The sequence below is a fragment of the Drosophila navojoa genome, chromosome 3 (assembly GCF_054131105.1).
Source record: "Drosophila navojoa isolate 15081-1374.11 chromosome 3, UAZ_NAV_1.0, whole genome shotgun sequence".
In the NCBI taxonomy this organism is placed as follows: Eukaryota; Metazoa; Arthropoda; class Insecta; order Diptera; family Drosophilidae; genus Drosophila; species Drosophila navojoa.
The window spans coordinates 19,151,865-19,177,767 of record NC_142891.1 but is presented as its reverse complement, the minus strand read 5'-3'; the positions used below and the strand labels follow the sequence as shown (position 1 = coordinate 19,177,767).

Genomic DNA, 25,903 nt, shown 5'->3' with positions numbered 1-25,903 from the left:
TTCGCTAGAAAATTATGCTTCCTGTTTCGCCCATTACGTATTTTAATTTATGCAATTTATTTCTGTCTTCTCATTCAATTAGCATATTTTACACTTTAAGAAGTGAATTAATAAGCTTGAGAGAAATTTAATATTGATGTTATATTTAATGTATTGAAATTCTGTCAATATTCTTTATGTGAATTTTCTTTGAAAACACAAAATTTCTTTGCTTGATTCATGGAAGATTTTCTTTATTAAGCATTATAATTAAAAATATTTCAGAAATATATTTATATAGTTTAGTATAGTTACATTAAACACAAAAAGTGAAGTAAGTATATATATTTATCTAAAAGTCTGAATAATATGTCACTGTCAAAGTCTTCAGCGAATTTGCAATTCACTTTAATGTGTATGAAGAGAAGTTCATTGAGAAAATATTTATGCAACCGCATAGCATTGAGGCGAAAATAAAGTTTTGACCGTAAACTATTTGTGGTTTCGTTTGTAGTTTACGTTCTGCTGGCATTGGTCTTAAGTTTGGATAAACTTTCAAGTCGAGAAGACAGTTTTGAGTTTGTCTGTGGCTTGAAACACACTGATTCATAAGCAGCAACGCACCTCGAAAGGAAAAACTGTGTAAACATCTGGTTTTGTGGACAAGACGTCTTGAAAATAAGTTTTTCAGCATCAATAAATCTCAAAGTTTTTGGCGAAAAATAAAAATCTGTTTGTGAATGGCTGGAATGTGGATAGATGGATGGATGGATGAGAATATGGTATATTTATTTAGGTAAAAATATTTTTAGGTGAATAAAAGTATTGTCACATTGTTAGAATGTGTGAATGGGTGATTTATGACATTTTTTTTATTATTTCATCTTCATATTTTTTTTTATTTAATTTTATTTTATTCAGTTCATACCCCCTAACCATTTGGGCTAACCACTGAAAACGGTTTACATTGAAAGCTGAGGCCAATGACAAATTGCTGCAAAATATATTTATATATTAATTGCTTATACAAAATATATACATATGTATATAACACTCACATAATGCTAAAAGTTGGGCTTTAAAAGAAACTAATAAAACTGCTTAGTTCAGATATGCGGAGACCTTGTGGCTTACGGCTCGTCGAGCCAAGTCGAGTGCTGCTTGTAGCTCGAGCAGAAATAGTTCATTAAGCCAATTAGAAAAGAGGCATCTCGAGAGCTCTTCGCATGCTTGTCCGTCTGCTGCGCACCAAAGCCCTTTATATCTATTTAATCAATCAAGTGCTTAAGATAAGTTGCCCAAGGGCTGGGAGCTTGTTAATGTCTGACTTCGCTGGGTCTGGGCTCATAGAAATGTTTGTGATTCCGCAAGGATTTACTCGTCTTAATAATTGCTGAGACACTTTAAAGGCCAATTCATGTTGTGCTTGAGAATCTAGAGACCAAAACAGAAATGCCTGCAAATCATTTACCCAACTACAGCCAGAGGCGACCGCAATCGAAATAGTTTTTCTGACACACACACATCGACTCAATTAATGGCATTTATAAAGCCCTCATTCTAGACGTTGCCATGGCTGTTGTATGACTTTATGCCAGAGCTTCACACATCAGCTCTATTAAATTAGCGATAATCTCGGAATTTGCTTACAACGAATATATTAATTTCGCACTTGCCACAATCTAGCCTGGAGCTAGGTAGGTCTTGGCTGCGGTTCTGTTTACTCCTGTGGCTTATGAAGCAGGCAGCAGTCAGTCCTCCAAAGGATTTAAGTGCTTGCAAATTACTTGAGTGCGTACATAAATATTTATCAGCAACCCGATTTAGATATTTAAGTACATATAAATGCATTTATAGTTTTTGAAAAATTTTCATTGCACAAAATACATTTTAGCCACACATGAAACACACACTCAGCTAGAGATTTGACATGCATATAAAAATAAAAAAAAGTGCCGAAAAAAAACTTATTTTACGCTAAATTACACTCAGGGACAGAGCGTGCTGTGAGGGACATGTTGCTGGCTGATAAATTATGGACGAAAAACGAATTTGTCAGAGTGGTTTCATGCATACACACACATACAATATAAATATAGTCGCCTGTATATGTGTGAGTGATATTTATGGGCCCAGTGAAGTCGCTATATTGAAGAAGCAATAACTATGACAGTTACAGCGGGTGAGAACTGTTTGGTGTCTAGACGGCACAGATAATCCATAGCTCGCCTAGTTCATTTTGAATGTTTTCCATTTGATTGTCCCTCGGCCTGGTTGAGCTCTGCCAGCCAGCCGTGATGGCTGTGCAGCGTCAACTCTGTCAACTACATTTCGTGTGGGCCATCAAAATGATTGAGTGCGAATATGGCTATGCGAGTAAAGTAAGGTAAGATATAGTAATCAATATAAAAACATTACTCTCTGTATACTCTCTGTATAAAGCAGCAAGTGAGACATTAATAACTTTCAGCTAGAACTGAGTTGCAGCTGTGTCGAATGCATTTCAAGTAACTGAAGTTTCTCTCACTTTGTGACATCGTTAAACTCATTAGACTTTAACACGGTCCCTGAATGTGAGCCGCTGCCTGACAGCGCCTTCTTACCTCTGGCAACAATTTATCTCATTATATCCGAGTCTGATTGCTGATGTGATTAACGCAGCTGCCTTGCAGCTAGCAAGCAAGCTGGATGCTGCTGGACAGCTCTAAGCGCGGCTATGCGTTAATTAAATGTCAATTACGCAGCGGACTCCAAAGTGGGAGTAACGAGTCTTGGGACTCCCATTGAAACTAGACTTGGTTTGCCTCGAGGCCGCGCAGGGCTCTCTGGTACGGCACGACTCGGCTTGGCATTGGCTTAAATCTTGGTACTTTTTGACATTTAGTTTTTCGCTTTTATCGCGTTGCATTGGCATGCACAAGGTCCTGGCAGATCTTTTGCAGCAGTTGGCTTTGTAGCTCACTTCGTTCCAGTCCCTTTCCCCTTGCCCCGTGTGCAATTTGTCTTTACACGCTCTTTTTGTGGCCTTTTTACGAGCCGCATCTCTGTTCTGGAACTATGTCTGTGGCTGTCGGGCTGGGGGTCGTAAGATATGTTAGACGCCTTGTAAACTGCGCACTTTGTGTTCGAACTTTTTTTTGACTGGAACTCTTCTTGAATATCACAAAGTCAGCTAGCTGACTGCATGTTAAATTCAATCGGGCTTTACGATGCCCAGAAGCGCTTAAATTTCAGACATTCGTGCTCGTTGAGTAATGTTAATGGGTTTATGATTGTTCAGGTGCTGGGCGCATTTGGCCAATGAATCAGCCGTTAGGCAGTTCACGGGGACTAAAGTCTAATGTTAGATATGCGTATATGTTATGGAGCTCCCCTATATGGGATATATATATGTATTTTGCTCACAGAAATTGCTTAAACACAGATAATTTTAATTGGCAGCTATTATATATTGCCTAATAAATTGTTTTATACACTTTCAAATAATCTTTATTTGCATACTAAAATACAGTTCTTGCTATCACTCTTGGCTGAGTGAGGCCAGGAAGTGTTTTGCTCTCATTTACTTAAATATACGTATGTTTAAAGCATTCCATTCATATCTGTTCGACATGCCCTGTTTTCATATAAAATAGCTATAATTGTCAAATGTAATAGAATATATTGCAGTTTATATATTAATTAAATGACTGAAAATAAATTTGGTCAAATTTGTCTTTTACTTTTCTCACTCCATATAAACCTCAGCTTTACTTACAGCATATATGCTCGTCTGGTAGCTCTGGTTTCTGGTATTCACTCTCAACATTATTTACATAATGAATTTGTAACTGTGCTTAACTTTCAAGTTGCTCACTTTTCATATGCAAATTGTTGAAAACTTTGCCCAGCATCCTATGTAGTTTCATATGCCATACTAATTATAGCTTTTACATGCGCCACATCAAAGCTGACCAGCCGCATGGGCCACTTGGAATTCAATTAAATATTAATATCACTTACTGATGCGTCTCTCAACAATTCGAATAAGAGAACAATATATGAATTTTTTGATAATATATATACATAATTGCATATTTATATATTAAATTAAATTTGATAACATTTCAAATTAAAGACTCGTAGTATTTCCTTTCTGCGTTACATATCCTCTGGCATTTCTATTTAGTTTCAAATGCCTTGCAGTTAAAGGGCAGAGGGCAAGTATAAAAAACTCCGTTTCACGTGATTAAAGTGCTTTGCTCTCAACAAACGCACACAACGTCATTAACAGAGAGGCGAACCCAACTTGATGACACATAAAGTCTTCCATAAAATGTTGCATACTTTTGTGCGTTGCACATGTGACAAAACGAAATTGAATTCTCTCGTAAGCTGCCAAAATTCGACTGCATTTTAATGAACACTTTTTACTATTGCTGCAGACGATGCAAACTTTCGATTTGGAATATGAAAATTCTTTAATGCAAGAATCGAAAGCAAAAAAATAGAACAGGGTATAAAAATTTACGAGATGGAGTGAGATAGCTGACATAACATGAATTTATGTTGTAAGTACTACAAGAAAGTTTTTCGAATAAAGCTTACAAATAAGGAAGCTAAGCGTTTCCAGTTATTACGAGTCGGAAGTAAGCAAATAACTGATTCATATTCAATACAGTTCTTACGACTGCTGCATTAGCTTTAAGAGTATTGATCTTTCAGCTATCTTAAGGCTTCAGACCTTGGACAAATATAGCTGTAGGGCACTGTTGCAAAATGCGGCTGTTCTCTGACTTTTAGTTGTCTAAAACTTTTGGGCACCTTTTATGACGCGTGTCATTTGGGAAGCTGGCAGCAAGGACACTTTAGCCTGTCAAAGATTATCAGCCCCGCGCTAAGTTATTCTAATGCCCGTGTTATTGTTGTTGTTTCTGGTTTCACCCTCGCTTCGACCATTGGGCATGGCTGGGTTTGCCAATTTCTGAAACAAAGGCAGCGTTTATCAATTTGGTGTTTTCCTTTTCATTTGTGAGTTTTATCTCCGCTTACCATGCCAACCATTTTGTTTGTCTTAATAGTCAATTTTATTCGCTGTGCTTTGCTTTCCACTTGTTTTCTTCGCTGGGGCGCTTTGGCCAACAATTTTTCGCATTCTCTCTTCTTTTGCTGCTTTTGCTTTTAAAATATTTTCCATTTCCGTTTGATGCTATCTATTTCCAGCAATTTGTGGTGTCTAAAATCAATTTGCAACGTGAATTCAATTTTCCATTTGAAACGAGTGCGTACTAATTTACAGTTGTGATAAGAGCTGCTTATGATTGCTTATTCTCACGCTTTTGCGCTTTTCAAGTGAGAGTAAAGAAATATAATTTTGTTTTGAGTCCAGCTGGCAGTTGTCCAACGTTTTAAAGTAAAAATCTTATTAACACATACAAATCAGGAATGATTTATAATTGAAATCGACTGATTTGCGTTTCTGAAAATATGTTTCTTTTTTTATACGTTGACAGCGTTAAATTTAAAGAGGTATTTAAGCTCAAGGCAGTGTAATATAACAGAACAAGAAATTGAGCTAAAAAGTATATGCCAGTCGATCATCTCCTAGCTCTGCTTAAATATGTTTTCAATCTCGACTATTTTTGATTGCGTTTCGCAGAAGAAACGGCGACTAGTTGCTGGAAAGTGCTTTAAGTACACGACCACACACACACACACATACACACACACTTAGAGAGAGGGGGAGAGAGAGAGTGAGACGCCTACTGTGCCCACCCAGTAGTTGCTTAAGGAATCTCTTTGAGATCAAGTTATGTGGAAGAGTTCATGTGATTGCAGCTCAGACGACTTCAGCTCAGAGTTTTTCAAAGTCGACTAACCTTTGCGAAATTGCAATTGCAAATGCAATGCAAGACGCAAATACTTGAGCATCAGTCGATATACATATGTACGCATGAAGCACTTACCAATACGAGACTTGTTTCCAAAAAGCAATTTTATTTCGCCTTTTAACATCGTTAATAATAAAATACGTTTCTCCAATTTCAGATTAATGTTACGATAATAGGACGTATTGATGTCTTAAACACAAAAGCGTGCAAATAATTATCCGCATGTTACTCAAGCGATACACACGGCGTATACGTATCGAAATACTGAAAATAAAGTTTGCTTGACTATTCTTTTATCTTTTCATATTAAGCACTGAGCATCAAATATATTGATAAGAAATATAACAAATTTATAGAGTATCTACAACCGTATACAATTCATATAAATAGTGCTTCAAGAATGTGCAGCATTTTCATTTTCTCCAATCACAATGGAAACAGTGTTAAAATTGGCAATGAATCTGTCATTTAATGTCTGACTGACATGCCAATAAGTCATTTCATTAATCGCACAATGTTACTCATACGCAAGCAGTCAGAGCAGCCACACACAGACACAATAACTCACACACTCATAAATACGCTTAAGCGCCGAGGGCGTCAAGCAACAAGCGTAAATCACAACCCTTAGGCTGGGCTCATTATCCTTTGGGGAGCACTTGAGATTCATCTGGCAATCGATTTCAGTATGCGGGCGGCATTCACACAGATATATCATGCAGTAATACATTAATAAAGTAAACGAGAAATAAATATATAAAAATATAAAGAAAATATATACACGATTGCAATTAAAATATTCCCAGTCAATGACAGTTCGTGCTAAACATCAAGTAAACTCTCTATAATCCCATGTCAATCGTTGCGTAATTTAATTCATGCAGTAATCAAAAATGTCTGTGTGGGCTCTCAATTCCGCTGCAATAAGCCGCTGCAAACACTTTTATTTACAGGCGTCATTGTATACAGATGTTCGATTCGAATTCGTTGCGCAGCTGTAAAGAGTTTTAAGCGTGGCGCTGCAGTCATAATGCAGCTTGACATTATCGCCATTCTGGGCAAAGGTAGCCGGACATGGATACGCATAATTTATGCATCGTTTCTCAATGGGGGTTAATGTGGCACATTTGCAGTTTGCGCAGCGCACACGTCACACATGGCGTATACGTATTCAATTCGCTGGAAAAACAACTTAATCGAGGCCTGAAACTGCAACTGCAACTGCTACTGTATCGGCTATTATTTATTTATGAGTGCTGAAATTAACTTTTGCTGGATGATGACAACACGGTTTTGCTGTAAATATAGTGATATATAAAAATTATTAAAGTTATTCCAAAAAATCTCAAACAAAAGCAGCATAAAATTCTCTTTGTTCTCTGCTGATTTATGTTTACAGCAATTTTAATTGATTTAAATTGCTGACTAGATCCATTGATTACTCAATTTGATGGAGAAAACTCGTAATTGTCTTTCTGGCTATCCTCTCGGACCATATTGTGCTGCTTGGTGTCCAATGAGGCGCTGGCTTCACGCCTGATAAACTGCACACAAATAACCCGATGTTGGTTGCATAAAAGACATGAGAAAAAAAAAAGAAACAGAAAAAACTGTGACAAACTTTCGCCCCATCCGACTGTCGGCTGGTCCTGCCATTTATCAGCCTGCGAGTTGCTGAACAAGTGTTTTGCCGTTGAGCGCAATTTGGCGTGAAATAAAAGTTTCGCCCCACTTTTATGTTGGGGCTATTATGAATGCAATTCTTTATGGCTGACTTTTGTCGTTCGGTCGCCAGCTTATCCCCTGGCCATAAAAAGCCAGCTAGTACGCTTTCAAACAAGTGCTTCGACCTCAACTAAAATATAAATTATATTTGTAGTTTTTTCACCCGCCCTCCAGATCATAAACTGAAAATATGGGCCAACTGAATTGATTTACATTCACATTTCAGAGCAGCTTATTTATTTAATTCTACACACACACGCTTATATTATTTACTGTGTAGTTAATTAAGATATTTGTTTGTAACTGTTGTAAATAGCAAATTTACAGATTATAGCAGATTAAAAGAGGTGACGTGTCAAAGCAAAACTTTAATTTACTTTACTCAATTGACTGTACAATCGAATTCTATAAATAATAAACAACAACAAACACTGACAAAGAAAGGAAAAAAATAGCTCGCTTTAACATTATTCTAGCAAAGCAAACAAGAGTTTAATTTGAGTTGTTCTACAATTAAATTTGATTTTCTCTGCCAGTTTTTTTTACACATTGCATACATTTTTATATATGTCTGGTCGATGCCAATTACACTCCATTTCAATATTTTTTCATTTGCATTAAAAAGTACTTTAACAAAGAGAAAAGCAGCCATCTCGCTCTCATTCAGCAACATCTAGCTAAACGTTCAGCAATAGTTATCTTTGTCTCCTTCTCTCCTTCACGGAGTAAGAGCTTGATTGTTCACAGTAAGAGCGAGAAGCGTGTAGCCAAGACGCAAACTCACTCGGATAATATTTTAAAAACTGTAGCGAAGCTCTCAACCAACCACAAGGGAATTGAACTGAAATGGGATTTAAAAAAGCCAGATTTGAAGGGAAAAAACTAGCATAAGTGAAGGCATTGGCAAATCATACTCTATTTTAATTTATTTTTTATATTAACACAATTTTTATATTAACTTGTGGATTTGTAAATTTATTTCTATAGCAAGTCTACCCGCCATCGTCAAAGGTATCTCGGTAAGAATCATCTCATCATCGTCGACAAGCTTCGCCCTTGTATAAATATTTGGAATTTCTAACAGCAATATTATGCCTGAACTTTACCTTAAACATAATGAATAACGAGCTTACATTCTATCAAGTCTTCCCGACATCCATTCGAATAGTTCGCTTATGGCGCATACTCTAGTCGAAGATATTCTGTTTAAAAGTTTCGAGCACTCCCTATTGGAATTTGATAATAAGTTGCCAGTGGAGCACAGTTTGGCATGCATAAGTTGTGGCTGCTTGGTTACTTTGCATTTTGTGGCACGTCAGCCATAGCTGTCGAATGTTGGCAACGCTGTGCGGCTTGCGTCTAAGCTCGAGCACAAACAGGCCCACTCGCTCGGTAAGTTTTCCGGGGGCATAACAAGGGAAGTGTTGTACTTGTCAGCTGCTGCTGCCACATATGCGTGTTAATGCGGCAGCATTGACGAGAAAAAATTAATAACTCGACTCTTTCACTTTTTGCCAAGGCATGTTGCATAAATAAATTTACCACACGGCCATGAAGTATGCTAAGCTCAATGAGGGGACGCCGAGGGCTGCTTAGGCTGACATGCAAAACTTATTGTTCTACCCCATGGACATGGGGCATGGCACGGCTGCTGAGGATTGTCGCATAAGAACTTGAATGCAGCTCGTTATTGTTTGATGTTATTGTTGTTATTGTTGTTGTTTGCCATGTACAAACTTTGCTGAATTTATAACGAGTTTCTGTAGTTTTTACTGCATAAATTATAGTTATTAATTTAGAAAATTCGCCAGCAGCGCGAGCACAATTGAAATATAAGCATGTTGACCCCCCATGAAGTGCTGCTCCTGCTGTGGCTGCTCCTGCTGTGGCTGCTCCTGCTGCTGCAATTACGTTGCACATTTCAGAATTTAGATGTTCATTTCACAGTTTCCTTATTATTCATTTCCTGGTCATGCTGCTGCTGTCTTGATTAGCATTGACCACTTTCTTCGTTCGCTCTGTCAATTTGCAGCGAGCTTTACGCTTCCGTTTCCTCTTTCATCTGGCTATGAAACTTCATTGGCAAACCATTTCCGTTCAATAAATTACTTTGTCTGCAATGGCAACAAAGCCGATTATAGTGACTACCTAGAACTAGAGAGTGTTGATAAAATGTCAATTCGTAAATTACTTTTGCGTAAAAGCTTAACTTTTTCAATTAGCTCCATTTGACAAGCAGCACATTTCGCATTTTCCTAGTTAAGTATATGTATGCATATACCAGTAAATATACCTAGTTGGCCAATTTGTGTATACAAACTGTGGGCCAAGTTCTGGAATCGTTCAGTGCAGCCAGTTCGGTTATTTATTCATGTGGCTCCAAAACTTTCACCGCAGCCATCTCACACATGTCTCAGTCTAAGCCACTATTATTGCAGCTGTGTGGGTGGGGCGCTCAGTTATTATGCAGATTGTGTTGACACACTGCGACTGTTGTGCAGAGTGCTTGTGTTGTGTTGAAGTCTGAGGTGTAAATATTTCATGGAATGTCAGCTCAATTCTTGCTGTTAGATACAGAATAGATAAAAAAAAGGAGAAAAAGAAAATAAATGTAAAAATTTAACTTTTTCTGTACACAAATCAAGTTTGGATTAGCTAATCTAGCACGTACCTCGACTGTTGATTTAACACGTTTCGAACGATGCAAAAGGTCGAGTGTAGGCTGTCATGATAAATTGATATCCCTTTGGGCTCGCATTCGTAGTTCAAGTCGAGTCAAAGCTAAATTTTAACATTTTCGACAGCCAGTTTAGTTGAAATGAAATTTAATTTGAAGAAAGCGCATTTCAGGCTTTTATATTATAAATCAACCACACAGCAAATGGATAGCAAATAGACTCTTATTAATTTCACTGCATCACGTCATAATATTATATTGCTACCATATAAATTATAGTCTCTATTATACATATACACACATATCTTCACACATCTCCGAGCATGATCAATCTGTCATACAATTTGCTAGAGTCATGTAACATTCTTTTCAACATCACCACGCAGTGCTGCCTCGCTGTGAGCACATGCATATATACATGTACATATATATACTATAGAGCTTGCTTTCCCGCTGTTGCTATGCTATTTTTTTATGGCTGGCATGTGTAACAAGTTCGCTTAAAAATATGCACAAGTGCTCACACATGTAGATTTGCGCACACGAGCTCGATTTTGTAAGGCAGCCAAGGGAAAATTGTTATTTTTACGTCTCTGTTTTGCTTAAGTACGTTTATTATAAAATTATATTTTTTCACTTATTAGCTTCAGCATAAAAATAAAAAAATTCGAGTATTTCAATCGCTACCACGCAAAATCCCTTTCTACACTCGACATTGACAAACAAATTGATATTGGATGAAACACAGCGCTGGCTGCTCAACAATCTGGTTTCATTGGAAATTGTTGAGGGAATTAAATGCATATTTCCGCTTTTTGACAAAAATTCGTTTGTCCATTTATTTTTCGCATAACTGTCCGCAGAAAGCGAACAACAGATAAAATCGTGTCGTGTTAGCAGCTTTGCTTTTTCAGGTAACTCCACAATGGCAACCGGGCTGAGGCAAACTTTTTGGCATATGCAACAAGAGTTTGAAATTCAATTAAAGTTGCTCAATGTTTTTATTTTGCATTAAATCAATATTGCAAACTCATATAAATACATATGTATGTATGTACATATAAATGTATACAATGGACATATGTTTGTATGTACATATAGATGAATACAATGTATATTGAACCTGTTTTATTTTCTGATGAATTTTTCATTGAAAATTTTTATTTTATTGCTTTTCATAACAACAGAACATAGTAAAACATTTAATTTTTTATTTGATTGTAGTTTGCATACATTGTTGTCAAGTTTTCTATTTTATGGAATGAACTTGAGAGTAAATAAATTTCAAATGGAACGTAGCTAGTTAAATCACATAAAATTGATTGCAAATAAAACAAAAGTCGTATTGCGGAGCGTATAAAGAGTTTATTATGGAAGAAATCTAACTGGCTTTCAATCTAACTAGCTTGCCTACCTTTTTATCCAATCGACATATATAGAATAGTAATAGCTATTTACGTTGTCTTTTAGTATTTCTACTTATCATAGCTCTATTAGCAAGAACTTCTTTTATCTCTCATTGCTTGGAAAAAAGTATTTGCTCGTACTGCTCGCAGCTTCAGAGAGAAGGTTTGTCGGCTTGTCATTAATGCACAGACAATTGGTCGACAGCTGTAGCATTTAAGGCTGCCCGAGGACAATGCATTGGCGGATGTCCTGACGTGTCTGTCAGCTGTGGCGTAAACAAAACAAGGAGATGCCTCAAAGATTTCCGCTCTTGTTAAATGTGAGCTAGACATTTCAAAAGTGAACGGCAAGCGAATCCCTAATGCTAAGGAAGTCACGTAAAGTGAGAGACTGAAGTTCATCAGAGTTTGTTTCCTGCTGCAACTCTTAAGGAATTTATTGAATTAGAATTTGACTTGTAGATGATAAATAAAATCAAAGTAAACAGAAACTCTAATAAGAGATTTTTAGATATACTATTAATAGGACAAGATATACAATTAGGGACAATGATATCTAATGATGGCCGATGACTGATGAACGATGAGTGATGACTGATGGTATATGATGATATGTATAATTAGGATGAGTGATGACTGATAATAGATGAATAATGATTGATTACAGATGACTGATGAACAATGACTGATGAGTAATGATATATGACTAATGACTGATACACGATGAGTGATGACTGATGACTGATGATAGATAACTAATGATTAATGACTAATGATTGATGACTAATGATTAATGACTAATGGCTGATAATTGATAAGAAATTAACCCCTATATTTTGTATATACATATGCATGTATATAACGATTTTTCTGTTATATTTAAGTGAATTAAATTTCATTACAGCAATCTGTAAGTAGAACATGCCTTAGACTACATAAAACTTTAATAGCTGCTGCCGCTGCCAGCTTCTTTGCCAGATGGGTAATTAATTTTCGAATTCGCTGGGGCAGAAAACGTTGCTCCACCCGGAAATGGCGATACATTTAAGTATTTGTCGAGCAAACTGGGTGCAGCTGCACTCTGGCTGCTCACAGCCAGCTCAAAGGATGTTTCAACGCATTGCATGTCAAGCACGTAAAGCAGCTCCGTGGGCAAATTATGGCGCTCAGACGGATGAAGGGAAAAATTTCCAGCTTTAAGGCAGCTGAAATAACTGTGGCGTGCCACGGGAACGCAGCTCTGGTTTAAAGCATGCAGCCACAGACTTATCTTGAGTGTTTCAGGTAAGAAAGACTAAACCAAATAATCTTAAGGAGTACACATGAGAGTTGAAATAGTTGGAGAAATGTAATATTGTAGCTAGAATGCCAGTTGATGTCAGTTAAAACTCACGTTAGCTGCCAGACAGCCATCCATCAGTCGATTTGAGTAGTTTACACACGCCCAGCTCCATCCTGCCTGCGTTAGCTGCCACGTGACATCAAGTAATTGGAACAACCTGTCAAAAGGTGAAATTTATGCGAAGCGAATATTTCGGAGAACTGCAGTGAAGCTTAAGAGAGATTGTCAAAACGATAAGAGAGCTATTAAGTTGCTCTAGGTTGGTATAGGGCTTAAGATCGATGTGTTTAATTTAAAATGCGGTTTAAAGTAATTAAACTAATATGAAAGTAAGTCTAGTTGGCTTATTTTATATGAAATATAAGATATTCAGCTCTTTTACATTTAAATTTTTGTCTTTTAATTAAAATTTTCTATTGCCATAAAGTTAATTAGATCACCTGTATATCAAATGAGAGCACAAAGTAAATAACTTGCTTATTGACTATTTGTAATTCAACAAACTTCAGTCAGCGCTGGCCATTGTAAATTTCTCTCTCACATTGCTTCGCATTTTCAGCTAATAATGCCGCGCATAACGTATACGCCGTGTAACGTGTCCATTACATTGTGATACAAATAAAGGACACGAGTTGCTGTCACGCTGCAGACTTTGGGGGTATGCTTACTTTGGCAGCAACAATTGCTGTTGACCCAAACGAAAGACAATACAATGTGGCTCGAATGCTTTGTTGACAACTATTTGCTCAAAGTTCTATTAGTTGGTCGAGCTCCAGGTCAAATAAGCCAATTGTTCAACAGACTCAAACATGAAGCGACCTGAAAATCATTTACTATCGTAACATTTCATTATAATATTTATCAATCTAGAAGAAAATTATTTGCAAACGGCCCCTAACTATATTCGAAAATGAGATACCTTCCTGGAATTCAACAGAAATATAAAAATGTAAATATATTTCTCAGTATTAGTGACATATGAAACAATTTCCTACAACTTACAAAAAAATAAAATAAATAAATAAAAAAATAAAATAAAATTAAGATAATAATAAAAATAATATATTGTAGTCTTTTCTCAAAGTTTTTTATTTATCAATTCAAAATGTGCTCAAGCATATCTTATTTTTAAGCGAAGCCATAACTAATTATTTATTATGTGTATTCCATGTGATAAAGCAATTTCTTGTCGGTCATCTTTGTCTATTGTCATGGCGATAGACGGCAGGTGAATAATGTTCGTGTAACCTGACGCTCTGATACGCATTTTGTTTCCGTGTCAAATAGGCAATCTGTGCTTGGCTGCAGGGCTTCTTTCTGCATATTGTTTTTTCTTTGTGGAAAATATGATTTATTTTAATGGAAATTTTCTATATTTCAAAATTGGAATCTTGAATGTAATATGACCATTTTGATATTTTAATGCAAGGCAAGTTTTAAGAAGCTTCAATAGTTCCCATAATGTGAATTCTTTTATAGTTAATGCTTTCGCACAGCTGCCTAAACGCTCAATTCACTTTATGGGGCTTCAGTAACAGAGTCATTTAGGGATTTCGCCATTGTCTTACGCAATATGCACACACGTGCTGGCACCGTAGGGCGTATGCGCAATGTTGCATGCTTTAACCCACATCGCTGTAGCCTCTCAACATGTTGAGCTATTTAATGAGGTAGAAACCCCTGCAGTCTAAAACAGAACCTTTTCCAGTGTCTGTCAGGGGTTATGACACTCGCCGTTGAACGGATTGTTCGCCCCGAATTTTTGCAGCGTGATGTAGCGTTGTGGGCTTATCTGACGCGAGTGATGCCAAAACCTTGCATATTGATCCCGGATTTATTTATTCATGCCAAAAAACGTGAGCAGAAATTCAAGGCAAACTACAAATCAAAACCAAATCGGGTGTTTCGAACACGCAGCTGCAAGGCTCGCAGTGTGAGTAATGTGTGTGATGTGTGATGTATGTATGTGTGTATGTTGGGTATGCATGCATAACAATGTCATAACTGCAATTCAGATGACATGAGGTATGCACAATTATTTATTGTGGCATGAAGAAGATCAAATAGGATTTGCATTAGCTGGAATGTTACGTATACGCCTAGCAGAACAAGTTAAAGCTTGTAATGAACATGTAAATATTTATTGTTTGAAGTCTATAAAACTAAAGAAATATCAGTAATATACATGTAAAACTTCAAGTTCCGCCTCCATTTTGAACTTATTTCAAACGGCCTCCGTATCATGACCCACATTGTTGTATGATCCGGTCTTCAGTTAGTGTACCAAGGTTAACAGTTCAACTTAACGGCAGTGCAAATTTAGAAAACATCGACAGTAGGTCAAGCCAGAAGAAAAAAGAAGGAATTTCGCCTGAATGCATATCGAGTAAAATGCAAATACATCGTGTTTGAACGGCTGCGTCAGGCACTGGCGCGCAGAGGTCAAGAGTGAATGCGTGAACAGTTGGCTGGCTAAACAAGTGCACAAAGCACCCAACACACAACACACTAGAGCTGCACCACTGGAGGCAGAGTTAGCTGCAGCAGCAGCGCCTGGCATGTCCTTGACCTGCACAATATACCAATCAGAGTCGGAATCTGTGAGGCTCCTTTGCATCTACTTAGCTTGACGAACTCTGTCATAACAATCAAAAGTACTGAAGACTACTTATATATGCATTATTATTGCATGCAAGGATCGGAATAAGCTAACTAGTAGTGAGTTCACATCCTTTTTAAATTGGCTTAGCCACCTCTACTTGTATATACCTTTTTCAATATCTTTTGTGAATAAACTCTTTTATACGCTCACACTGGTAATTGAGATGCTTGTAACGACTTGGGCGCCATTTAAAGTGTTATCACCTCACTTTCCAGGCCGATTACTGGCATTTTTCCTGCTTGCGCTTTTCCCTTTAAAACAGGCAGTTCAGTTAGCTGAGTTTATATGTATATTTTGCCTTGCTGTGATTCAGAATTAATGTGTAAACAGATTGATATAATAAAATTTATTCATACATCAGGAAAAGCCAGAATATAGCCTATTAAGGTGCCTATAGCTTGCTCTACCTGGGGCAATTTTCAGGCTCAATAAGAAAAGCATCAGCAACCACTTCGTGTGCCTCAGCATTGAAGCACTCGGATTAGCCAGCTGGCACGTAGCATCCGACTTAACGCTAGGCTCACTTACTGCGCCTTCAATCAAATGTCCATTCTTTTGGATTTTGAGTGAACTGCAGCATTGGGCGTGCCAATTTTCATTACCCAATATATTTTCTGTATTTATCGCAGGCCGTACTATTGCTCAATATAGCCAATATGTTGCTTAAGCTATATATATAAGCTGACTTTTCATATATATTATTTGTATGTTAATAATTAATTATTTATTAAATGCTCACTAGAAATAAATTTATTGCATTTTTATATATATATTTTAAAAGGTAAAGTAGTCAATCTGATTTAACAAGTAGCCTCAATAATGAAAGAACATCTCTTTATCTACTTTTCTCTATTTGCCATTTCATATATTCAGCAAATAGCTTTGAAAGACTTATCCCATATCCAATATCTGTAATAATATTAGCTCAAATATTTATAATCCCGCATTTATTGAATTGCTGCATGTTGCTTTGCTTCGAATTTACATACATTTGCTTACAACATTTTACAAATACTTTTCATTTGAATTTATTGGTAATTGAATTGCATATTTTGAAAACCTCAATGATGTTTGCTTCAGATGTTGATTTACGATTTTTGTGCTGCACCAGTACAATGCTCGGCATGATGTTTCTGCAAATTCTTTGCTCGACATTTGATTTCTAAAAATAAATTGTGTAAAATCTTAAGCTGCTGTTGTCATTTCACATGCTTCCACATACAGAAAATTGTTCTTTATTTTGAAATTAAATTTATTGCAGTCACAGAATGGGTGTTTCGACGAAATTTGATGTCTATGCAAATCAATATTCCGTTCTGTTAGGGGCATCAATAAAAATGTCAAAGTTCATCGTGTCGCCTGATAAATTGGCTCACGTTATCGTCGATTGGCGCGTTATCCATCTTGGGGCGCAAATCTGATGAGTATATTGCTTCGACAATTCGCAAATCGTTCCAAGGATTAAATAATCAATTTGTATGCGACTCGAGGGCTGTTCATCGTTCTCAAAATAAAGGTCATAAAACATATCGGTGGTGGATCTACGTGAATTTTATAAAATGAGTGAGGCAGCCTTCTTGGCCTATGCTTATGAAAGCATGCGTAGGAGCATGTAATAGAAATAGAATTTAATTGGCTATGTTGGTATGGAAGTTAAAAAAAACCTACAAAATTAAAAAATATGATTAAATATATAAAATATTATTAAAAGACTGGTAAAGTATTTTTTTAAAGAATAAAAAATAATGTCAAACATCTCTCCCCGACGGGGAATTGAACCCCGGTCTCCCGCGTGACAGGCGGGGATACTAACCACTATACTATCGAGGACGTTGGTATTTCGGCAGCAAATATCGTACTTAAATGTATTGTAAATATGTATCTAGAGTTGCTTAATAATGATCTCATAGTTATTAATATATACATACATATATATGTAGGTATGTAATAGAAATGTATTTAAAGCATTTCAGTAAATATTTGTGTTGTTTTTTCTATTGCTGTTTTTAACATATGTATATATGTATATTAAAGGTGTATTAGAATATTATTATCTTTCTAATTAAGAGTCTTTGCTTAAGTAATAAAATATATTTGGCATTGATTTAAAATTTTTAAAGTTAAACTAGCTGTTTGTCTCCTTTTCTTTCTCACTTTCACTATTTCTCTCTGTTTATCTTATTTAATATTCAATTTCTGATGATTCTTTTTTCTTTTTTTTTTTTTTTTTTGGTACTTGCTTGCCAACATCTGTTATGGCTAAGTGAGCGAAGCATTTTACATTGTTCTGTGCAGAAAATCACACATGTGCTGCCAGCTCGAGTTGGATTACCAGTTGACTGTTGGCTGTAGCTGTGGCTAGTTGCCAGCCTGAGTTTTCAATTTCTGAATTAGCTTTGGGTTCACCACCTCCAACGCTGTTCCATGTCCAGCCAGTGAGTCAGTCAGTGAGCGAGAGTAATCTTCTGAGCTGTTGGCTGCCAGTGAAAAAGTTCGACATGCAATTAAGTCGACTAATCTGTGATGTCAAGCTAGCTGGCGACCCGGTTGCATTTTGCACGATTGAAAATGTTCAAAATTCATGGTCCTTGTTGTCGTTGCACACAGAGGTCCTGCAGGCACACACACACACTCACGTGATGCACACATATGACTCCATCACATAATTCATAACGATTTCACACCATTCATTAGCATGCAAATTTGAAAATATTTCAGCTACTGGCTGGAAGCCTGCACTCCACTCGAAGCCAGTCGCACTCCCATTTCTCTGCTCGCCGAGAGTTCGCTTTGTCGTAGTGCCAGCCGCTGCACTAACTGCATTAACTCGCATGACAAACTTTGTCACACAAATTATGCACAGCTTTGCTAGCTGAGCAAACTACGGCAATATTTCGAGTTTAACGCAAGGAACTAAGTTGCTGAGTTCTACCATGGATCGCATATGCTGTAATAACTATTTATTACTCTGCTCGAGTCGTAAATTGAACTAAGGCCCCTGAAAGTAAATAGAGTGGATATAATGCTAGTTGTTCAAAATATGCCTGTTAGTTAGTAAAAGGGAATTGCCTCTCAATGTGGAATGCAAAATTCATAAAAATAACCAAATATGATATAATAAAAGGACCAGTTTGACTAGACTAAGACATCGACTGACTCCATTCATCTGTGAACTGTAAATTTAATAATATTGGCTGCTGTTGTTATAGTAGCATCGCTGCTTTGTTTGTGCGCAAGCAATGTAATCGCCGGCAAAGCGGCATTGGGGGAGCTGCCATCAATTTATTTACATAAACTCATTTCAGGCAAGGCCTGCAAAAATTAAACTAAGTGTTGCTGCGAAATATGTATATGCATGTACTGTATATTGGCAATTTGGCCATGTTTACGCAGCCAGCAGCCAGAAGGCAGCTAACAATTTTAATATAACACCAAAGTGCACTTAAACGAAATGCTTGAGGCAATTTGCAGTTGCGTCATGGAAATATATGAAACTGGGGAAGCATTACACAATTTGTGTATCAAATTATGCCATGCAATTTACAGTTGCAAATTTTTATGTGATTTTGTTAGTACGAAGAATATGTTATCGTCCACCCATGGGACTAATGTCAAAATCGTTTCATAATAGCTGCCGCTGCTCAAACGAGTCTATGTATATTGAAGCGGGGTGTATTGGATGCAGCGGAACTATGCTTCACTTTATTCTGTATTTAAATTAGTTTCGATATGTAAATATTTAAACAGCTTAAGCGATTAAAAAACGTTTAATAAAAGGTTTTTGTGTTTGTCTGAAAATCAATTTGAGCTGCCCGATTGCAATCGGCATTTATGTACTTTCATCAAAAGCAAACATTTCGATATATAAGTAAAACAAAATAGATTAATATTAAAAATGAAATTGAAAAAAAAAAAAAAAATTAAAATAAAAATTTATTTAAAAAAATCGTATAGCAGAGCAAGGTTTCGATCCTCGGACCTCTGGGTTATGGGCCCAGCACGCTTCCACTGCGCCACTCTGCTTCAACGAGCAGCTCAGAGAAACTACAGAATCTAATTGGAATGGATAGCAGTTGGAGCACATTCAATTGGTTAGTAATGAAATTAGAATTAAATTGCTATTTTTAGTTACATTTATTATTATTTATTCAAATATTCACTGATCAGCTCAACAGCTCAATAAAACTTTCGCACTCATTTTGCCTGTAAAGTTTTGCCTTACTTGGCGATTATCTAAATGCCTTAGGCTTTTGGTTAAAAAAAAAGTTCAGTTTCACGCCTACATCTTAGTTGTGGTGGCTTGCACAGAAACTTTGCCAGACATTTTCTGATGTTTCATGAGGGATGAGTATATGTGCTCGGTTGCGTGAACAGCAGCTGAAAAGTTTCGCTGAGCCACAATACGCAATTATTAACTCAAAAATAGAACTTCTTTTCACTGATGTAACTAAAAGTAATTACATTTTCCTAAATTACATTACCTACCATAGTTTCGGCTTCTTTTATTTAAAGTGCCGCAAGTAAGAAAGTTATTATGCCGTTAGATATATACATATGTGAGTTTGTTACTGCTCGTGCTTGAAACTGTTTTTGCCTAGGGGCTGATAATAAGAGCTAGGCATTGAGCTATTTAGTTGTCAAAAAATTTTTAATAATAATGTTTTTTCTTTTATTTTAAATATTTAGTTGAAATCAAATATTAATACAAATTGATTTTAGTCCACGATATTTATTAATACAAATTGATTTTAGTCCATGATATTTCCTAAATATTTCTATTTAAATACCTATGAAATATTTTTAAGTAATTTTAATTTATTTTGTATTTTTGAATCAGCCGCTCTACGCCCAAAAATCCCCAAATGCCATTCGCAATGAAGCTCAAAGTCAACCTTTTCTGGTCACCCCTGCGAAATTCAATATAAATTTTTGCAATATTATGAAAAAATACTTTAATGTTCAAGTCGGCTGCCCTGTGATGCTCGTATTCATATGTAAACCAATTTATCCATTTGTGATGAGCTGCTCAGCCGCGAGCGAGTGAATGCTAAACAGATCAAAAGAGCAGTTGCATCAATTGCCTGCCAGTCTGCCCTCGTCTGTGCTTTGGGCGTTGATTGGAAACTTGAAGTGAAAGGTAAACAAATTTCAAGCTCAGCAGCCGACTGACAACTGACAGCACCAGCACCAGCACCAGCAGCAGCACCAGCTCACATAAAAGAAGAGACACGCCTGGCGAGGAGCGTCACACACGTGCAGAAATTCGATTTTACGCTTATTTACATATGCAGTATATGTACGGAACAGGAGCGTGCATATACTTAAAAGTTAAGTTATTTATGTAGATGCGAGCATGTTTATGCATGAGCGTGGGCATTTAAATAATGATGCTCTCTTTTCGCCCCTCCATTGATGCCAGCCAACTGTTGCGCTGCCCAATTTTTAGTATTATGTAAATGTCATATGAAAACGATTTCAATTTAATTTGAGTAGAATATATGCTTATCAAGCTTAAAGACTTTTTGCGAGTCCTCCACGAACTATGCGTAATATGCAAAATTAAAGCTAGGCCAATTCAAATTCGACTTCATGTCTCGACAGCTCCGTTTGGCTGTCATATTAGAGGCTACTGAATATGTTGCCTAATTGGCATTTGATCGATGACTAACATCGTGCCTGACACGACGCTGGCTTCTGTTTGTCTGGGCCGAAAATGTGGAACAGCAACGTGGGCCAGCAGGTCGTGCAACGGTTCACACACACACACACACACACACACACACACAGGTCGACCTGTTGTCTTTTCATTTTTGTTAGCTCCTAGTTACGACATGGCTGTGGCACCACACGTAGCTCACGAAACGTGCCACATACCTGTGTAGCAGTTGCACAACGCGTTGCGGCACCGGCAGCGGCAGCGGCAGCAAACGATGCTCCCTCTACAATGAGTGATGTGCTGCGCCGCAGATGTAATATTATGACAGCCCTTACTTTTGCACAGCCCTATTTTCAAATGTCTAGTAAAACTTAAACTGCTGCTTTAATAGATTTCATATATTGCATATAAGTAATTATATATTTTATTTATTTATTTCTTGACGAGAATTTTGCTGTAAATCAGACTATAATAAATGCTGGACTTCGTAGCAGATGTCATATTTTGTGAGCCTACAATAGCCGAAAGTACAATATGTGTATAGATAATAATATTTATAGCAAGCATTAATCTGATATGCTAACACATTTAATTAGTTAAAAAATCTTGTTTTATTTTCTTTGTTCTATATATTTACTACAAAAATAACTTTATACAAATTTCCATTTACGAGTTGAAAGTAGTTAGGCTCACTTTGAATTTGGCGCTCTTCACTCGCCTATTTCTCCGTGAAGATCTTGGGCCTGATCATGATCTGCACAGACTGCAGCGTGTAGCCCGGCCCCTGCCACTCGTCCCAGAATATGCCATATTCGGAGTTATCGTAGTACTCATCGCGCATGGTGTAACGTCCGTTGAGATTGCTGAAAGCGAAATCGATTGAGAAAGAGAGAGACACACAGAGAGAGAGAGAATCGAGATAAGCCAATGGATCAGGCAACCAACCTTAGGCCGCAGTTGTTGTACCACCAGCCACCCAAGCAGGTCTCGGCGCAGTTAAATTCGCTCTGGTCGTTGTCCCTGTCGAAGGTGGTGAACTTTTGGTGCTCATTATCGCGCATCGAGTCACCGGCGTTGCCCGAGTACTCGCCCAGCTCACTCAGCGCGTACGCCTCGCTCTCGCCGGCGACGACGATCTTGTCATAGTAGGCGTGGCTGCTCTCATTGTTGAAGTCGGTGAGGTGCACATAGAGCTCGTGCGGCTGCGACGCTGTCAGACGATGCAGCTTCTCCAGCCCAATGAAGAATTCACCGCTTAGATTGCCGAAGCCCTCGCGGTATTCCAGCCAATTGCGATTGAATTCCACGCTCCCATCGATTCGACGCTGCACAACGGTCCAGCCGGGGCCAGCCAAGCTGGAGTCGCAGGCCACTGGGAAGGCATCTCCCTGATCCACCTTGATGACATGCACTCCATTTGAGCCTGGGAATGCCGCACAGCTGTTGGCCTCGAATTCCTGTTTCGTTGTCGTCTCGAACTCCTCCAAATTGTTTTTCAGCCGCTCGGCGATTTCTTTGGCTTTCGTTTCCATGTTGAGAATTATCTGCGACTTGACAGCGGCGTCGTCAGTCAGCATCTGGATTTGCTTGGCCTGCTCGTTGATGATGGTCGTGAAGGTGGCCATGGTCGCCAGTCCCTCATTTATCTGCCGATCCTTCTCCTCCAGCTGCAGCGCTGTCACCTCATTGGCCTTCCTCTGCAGCTCCGTGATTTGCTCGGAGTAGATCTTGTTGAGCACCTCCAGGGCCGACTTCTCCTCGCGGCAGCTGTTCAGCTCGTCGCTGATTTTGATCCTGAGGTCTTGCAGTGTCGACTGCTTCTCCTTGAGGATGGCTTCCTCGATTTTACTCTTATATTTCGCCTGCAACTTTTCTATTTCGTGGTACGAGCTCTTCAGCTGATTTTGTATTCGCAAAATTTCCAATAAATTCGCCTGTGTTGCTATAATATTTAGCACTATTATAAGTAGTAGAGTACATAATTTGTTCGTCATATTTGCTTCGCACTCGCCACTGACAACCGTCGCTCGGATCGCACAACACAAAACTAAACAACGAAATGCCCAACTCAGCCATCAAGAGAATATAAACATCTACGCAATCTTATTGTTAGAACACAATGTATATAGGAATATATATTACACATGGTATTTATTTACTTTTGCTGCTGCCGATAAGAGAATATTAAATGAGTGAGAGGGAGGCGGGAGAGGGGGAGCTTGAGCTATAGCACACTTTCACAGAGCTGGGCTCAAATGTCAAGCGTTATCAGTGTCTGAAATATTTGTACAAAATTAATTAGGGTGTAATTTACATCTGTTCTACTATTTTATTAATTGAGGGGAATGACAGCGCGATGTAGTAATGGAAGAAATGTAAAACGAATCTATTGTTCAATCCAATTAGCACACACACATTTGCCTGTCTATAAATTTAATTGAATATCTTCTTTAAATCTCAAACTCTACTTTCCAATCAGGATTACTCTATTCTCTATCCGCCACTGGCTGCTGGTTGGAATTTTATTTGCGCATAGTTAAGAGCAATTAGGTGTGCCCAGACCGCGGCCAGGCTGTGGGAAATGTTGCGGCAGCTCTGCTGATACAAGCCAGGTAATACAATCTTTAGCAACTACAGCTAAAATATAAATAAAGCAAGCCAAGCTCTCTGAGAACTTTTCATCTATATGCAGCTAAATCAATTTCAAAACTAATATCTTGCACCTGTTTGCACAAATATCCCAATTATTTAACTCACTCTGATGAGGCAGCGGCGTATCATAAACTAGCTATCGTTGGCAGCGATATCTATCGTCTATATATATGTATGTTTATATATGTATATATTTGTATAAGCCGCAGGACACACTAGTTTGCTGCTATCTGTTCCTGTTCCTGTTCATGATTAGTTTGTGGCACAAACTTTGCCCTGCACACTGGGACACTCGAAAGTGGTTTTTACAGCTGGCGCCATGCAGCAGGACTTTTCGGCTAACAACGGCTATATATTCGAATTTGCATTTTAATGAGTGACGCGGGCAACCGTAAATTTGAAAGTTTATGCGTTGTGGACCCACGAACAGGTATTTGACAGTTTATTGAAAGCCAACAGCAACCGCAACGAGGCGAGCTCCGTGGCAGCGCATGATATGCTTTGGCTGAAATATAAATACAGCTGAAAATCGCATATCTTCTGAAGTTATTGCCCCTATATAGCGTCTGGTTAAAGCGCTTGTCGTCGTTGCCATAAACAATTGAAGCAGAGCCGTGACTCTGGCTTAAATTTGAGCTTTGCTGTGGTTTCTCGTTGCCCTTTTAATCTTCTAACCACAGACTGAAATTGAAGTATGGCCGGTAGTTGTTTTTATTGCTGTTCGCTGTTGTTGTTGTAACTGGCAGTTGGTTGCTTTTGTTGTTAATTGCTTTCAGTTTCGTTGACGTGTTTTATTTATCGCCCTACCCCATGTTAAGCATTTGTATTCGGTCAAATAAATTCCCAGTTGACGTGTATAAATGAAACACAACTAGTAGTTTGGCTACCCATACAAAATATGCCAACAATCGGATCGACCGACTGCAAAAAAGTAACTAAAAATACAGAGTGAAAGAGAAAAAATAGAAATTTCACAGTTCCTTTATAAAGTTCAACGACAGAAAAGTGCAGAAATTGAATATGCAGCTATCACTGCTCGGAAAAATGGAAGCTGAGTGAGAATCACTTTTGGCAGCGAACGAGAAACTGGAAATGAGAAACGTGTTCAAAAGGAAACTCAGAGAAATGAAGAGTTTGAAACTTTCAGATCTTAAAATTGGCACATATGCCAGTCTGAGTGCGCTAACTCTGTCTTATTGCATATGAGTTTCTTCATTCGCTTCCACTCAATAATTAAATAACTCATTTGCAGTTGTCTTGCTCTGCTTGCTGTCATGTCGAATCGAAATTGGCCTTTGGCTGCTTTGCGATGCACCGAGCTGTTAACCCATTCACTTGTGGCTTTGCTGTTCCATTCACATATTCAAACACGTGCGTCCTGCGTTGCACTCACTCCTTGTGCATTCATGCGTTGCATGACCAACTTTTGACTTTTGGCCAAAGTGAAGGCAAGATGCCCAACATGACACGCCCCTAAATTGATGTGCTTTGGCATTGTGCAACCTGTCAACAAGTTGGCCTTGCACATTATCCTGTTGTTGTCTTGAGTTAACTGCAATTATTGGCTGTGGACATAAGTCTGAGTAAATATGCTGATTATATCTATTATTATTATACTATTATACTATTATACTATTATACTATTATACTATTATACTATTATACTAGGACGAGGAGACGATATATAGACTATTATAGGAGACGAGGATATAGAGGATACGAGGAGACTATTATACTATTATACTATTATACTATTATACTATTATACTATTATACTATTATACTATTATACTATTATACTATTATACTATTATACTATTATACTATTATACTATTATACTATTATACTATTATACTATTATATCTATTATTATTATACTATTATACTATTATACTATTATACTATTATACTATTATACTATTATACTATTATA

General features: G+C 37.6%; 1 protein-coding gene and 2 non-coding genes across 3 annotated transcripts; all 3 read right to left on the bottom strand.

Moving 5' to 3' along the window:
* Positions 1-17,419: 17,419 nt before the first annotated feature.
* On the bottom strand, positions 17,420-17,491 carry TRNAD-GUC (transfer RNA aspartic acid (anticodon GUC)). Its single transcript has one exon. It is a non-coding gene; the product is annotated as a tRNA-Asp (tRNA).
* A 2,121-nt stretch (positions 17,492-19,612) lies between these two features.
* TRNAM-CAU (transfer RNA methionine (anticodon CAU)) lies at positions 19,613-19,684 on the bottom strand. Its single transcript has one exon. It is a non-coding gene; the product is annotated as a tRNA-Met (tRNA).
* A 2,239-nt stretch (positions 19,685-21,923) lies between these two features.
* On the bottom strand, positions 21,924-23,386 carry LOC108658079 (fibrinogen-like protein 1). Its single transcript, XM_030386930.2, has 2 exons — positions 22,263-23,386; positions 21,924-22,180 (listed from the first exon to the last, which is right to left on the bottom strand). Exons 1-2 carry the CDS (start codon positions 23,309-23,311, stop codon positions 22,036-22,038), a joined length of 1,194 nt encoding a protein of 397 aa, XP_030242790.1. The 5' UTR covers positions 23,312-23,386; the 3' UTR covers positions 21,924-22,035.
* Between the last annotated feature and the right edge of the window lie 2,517 nt (positions 23,387-25,903).

Bases quoted from the DNA above. Each gene is read 5' to 3' on its own strand.
- LOC108658079 (XM_030386930.2), bottom strand. From the start codon at position 23,311: ATGACGAACAAATTATGTACTCTACTACTTATAATAGTGCTAAATATT. The intron at 22,181-22,262 runs GTTGGTTGCCTG...TTTCGCTTTCAG, and splicing joins TACAACAACTGCGGCCTAAG to CAATCTCAACGGACGTTACA.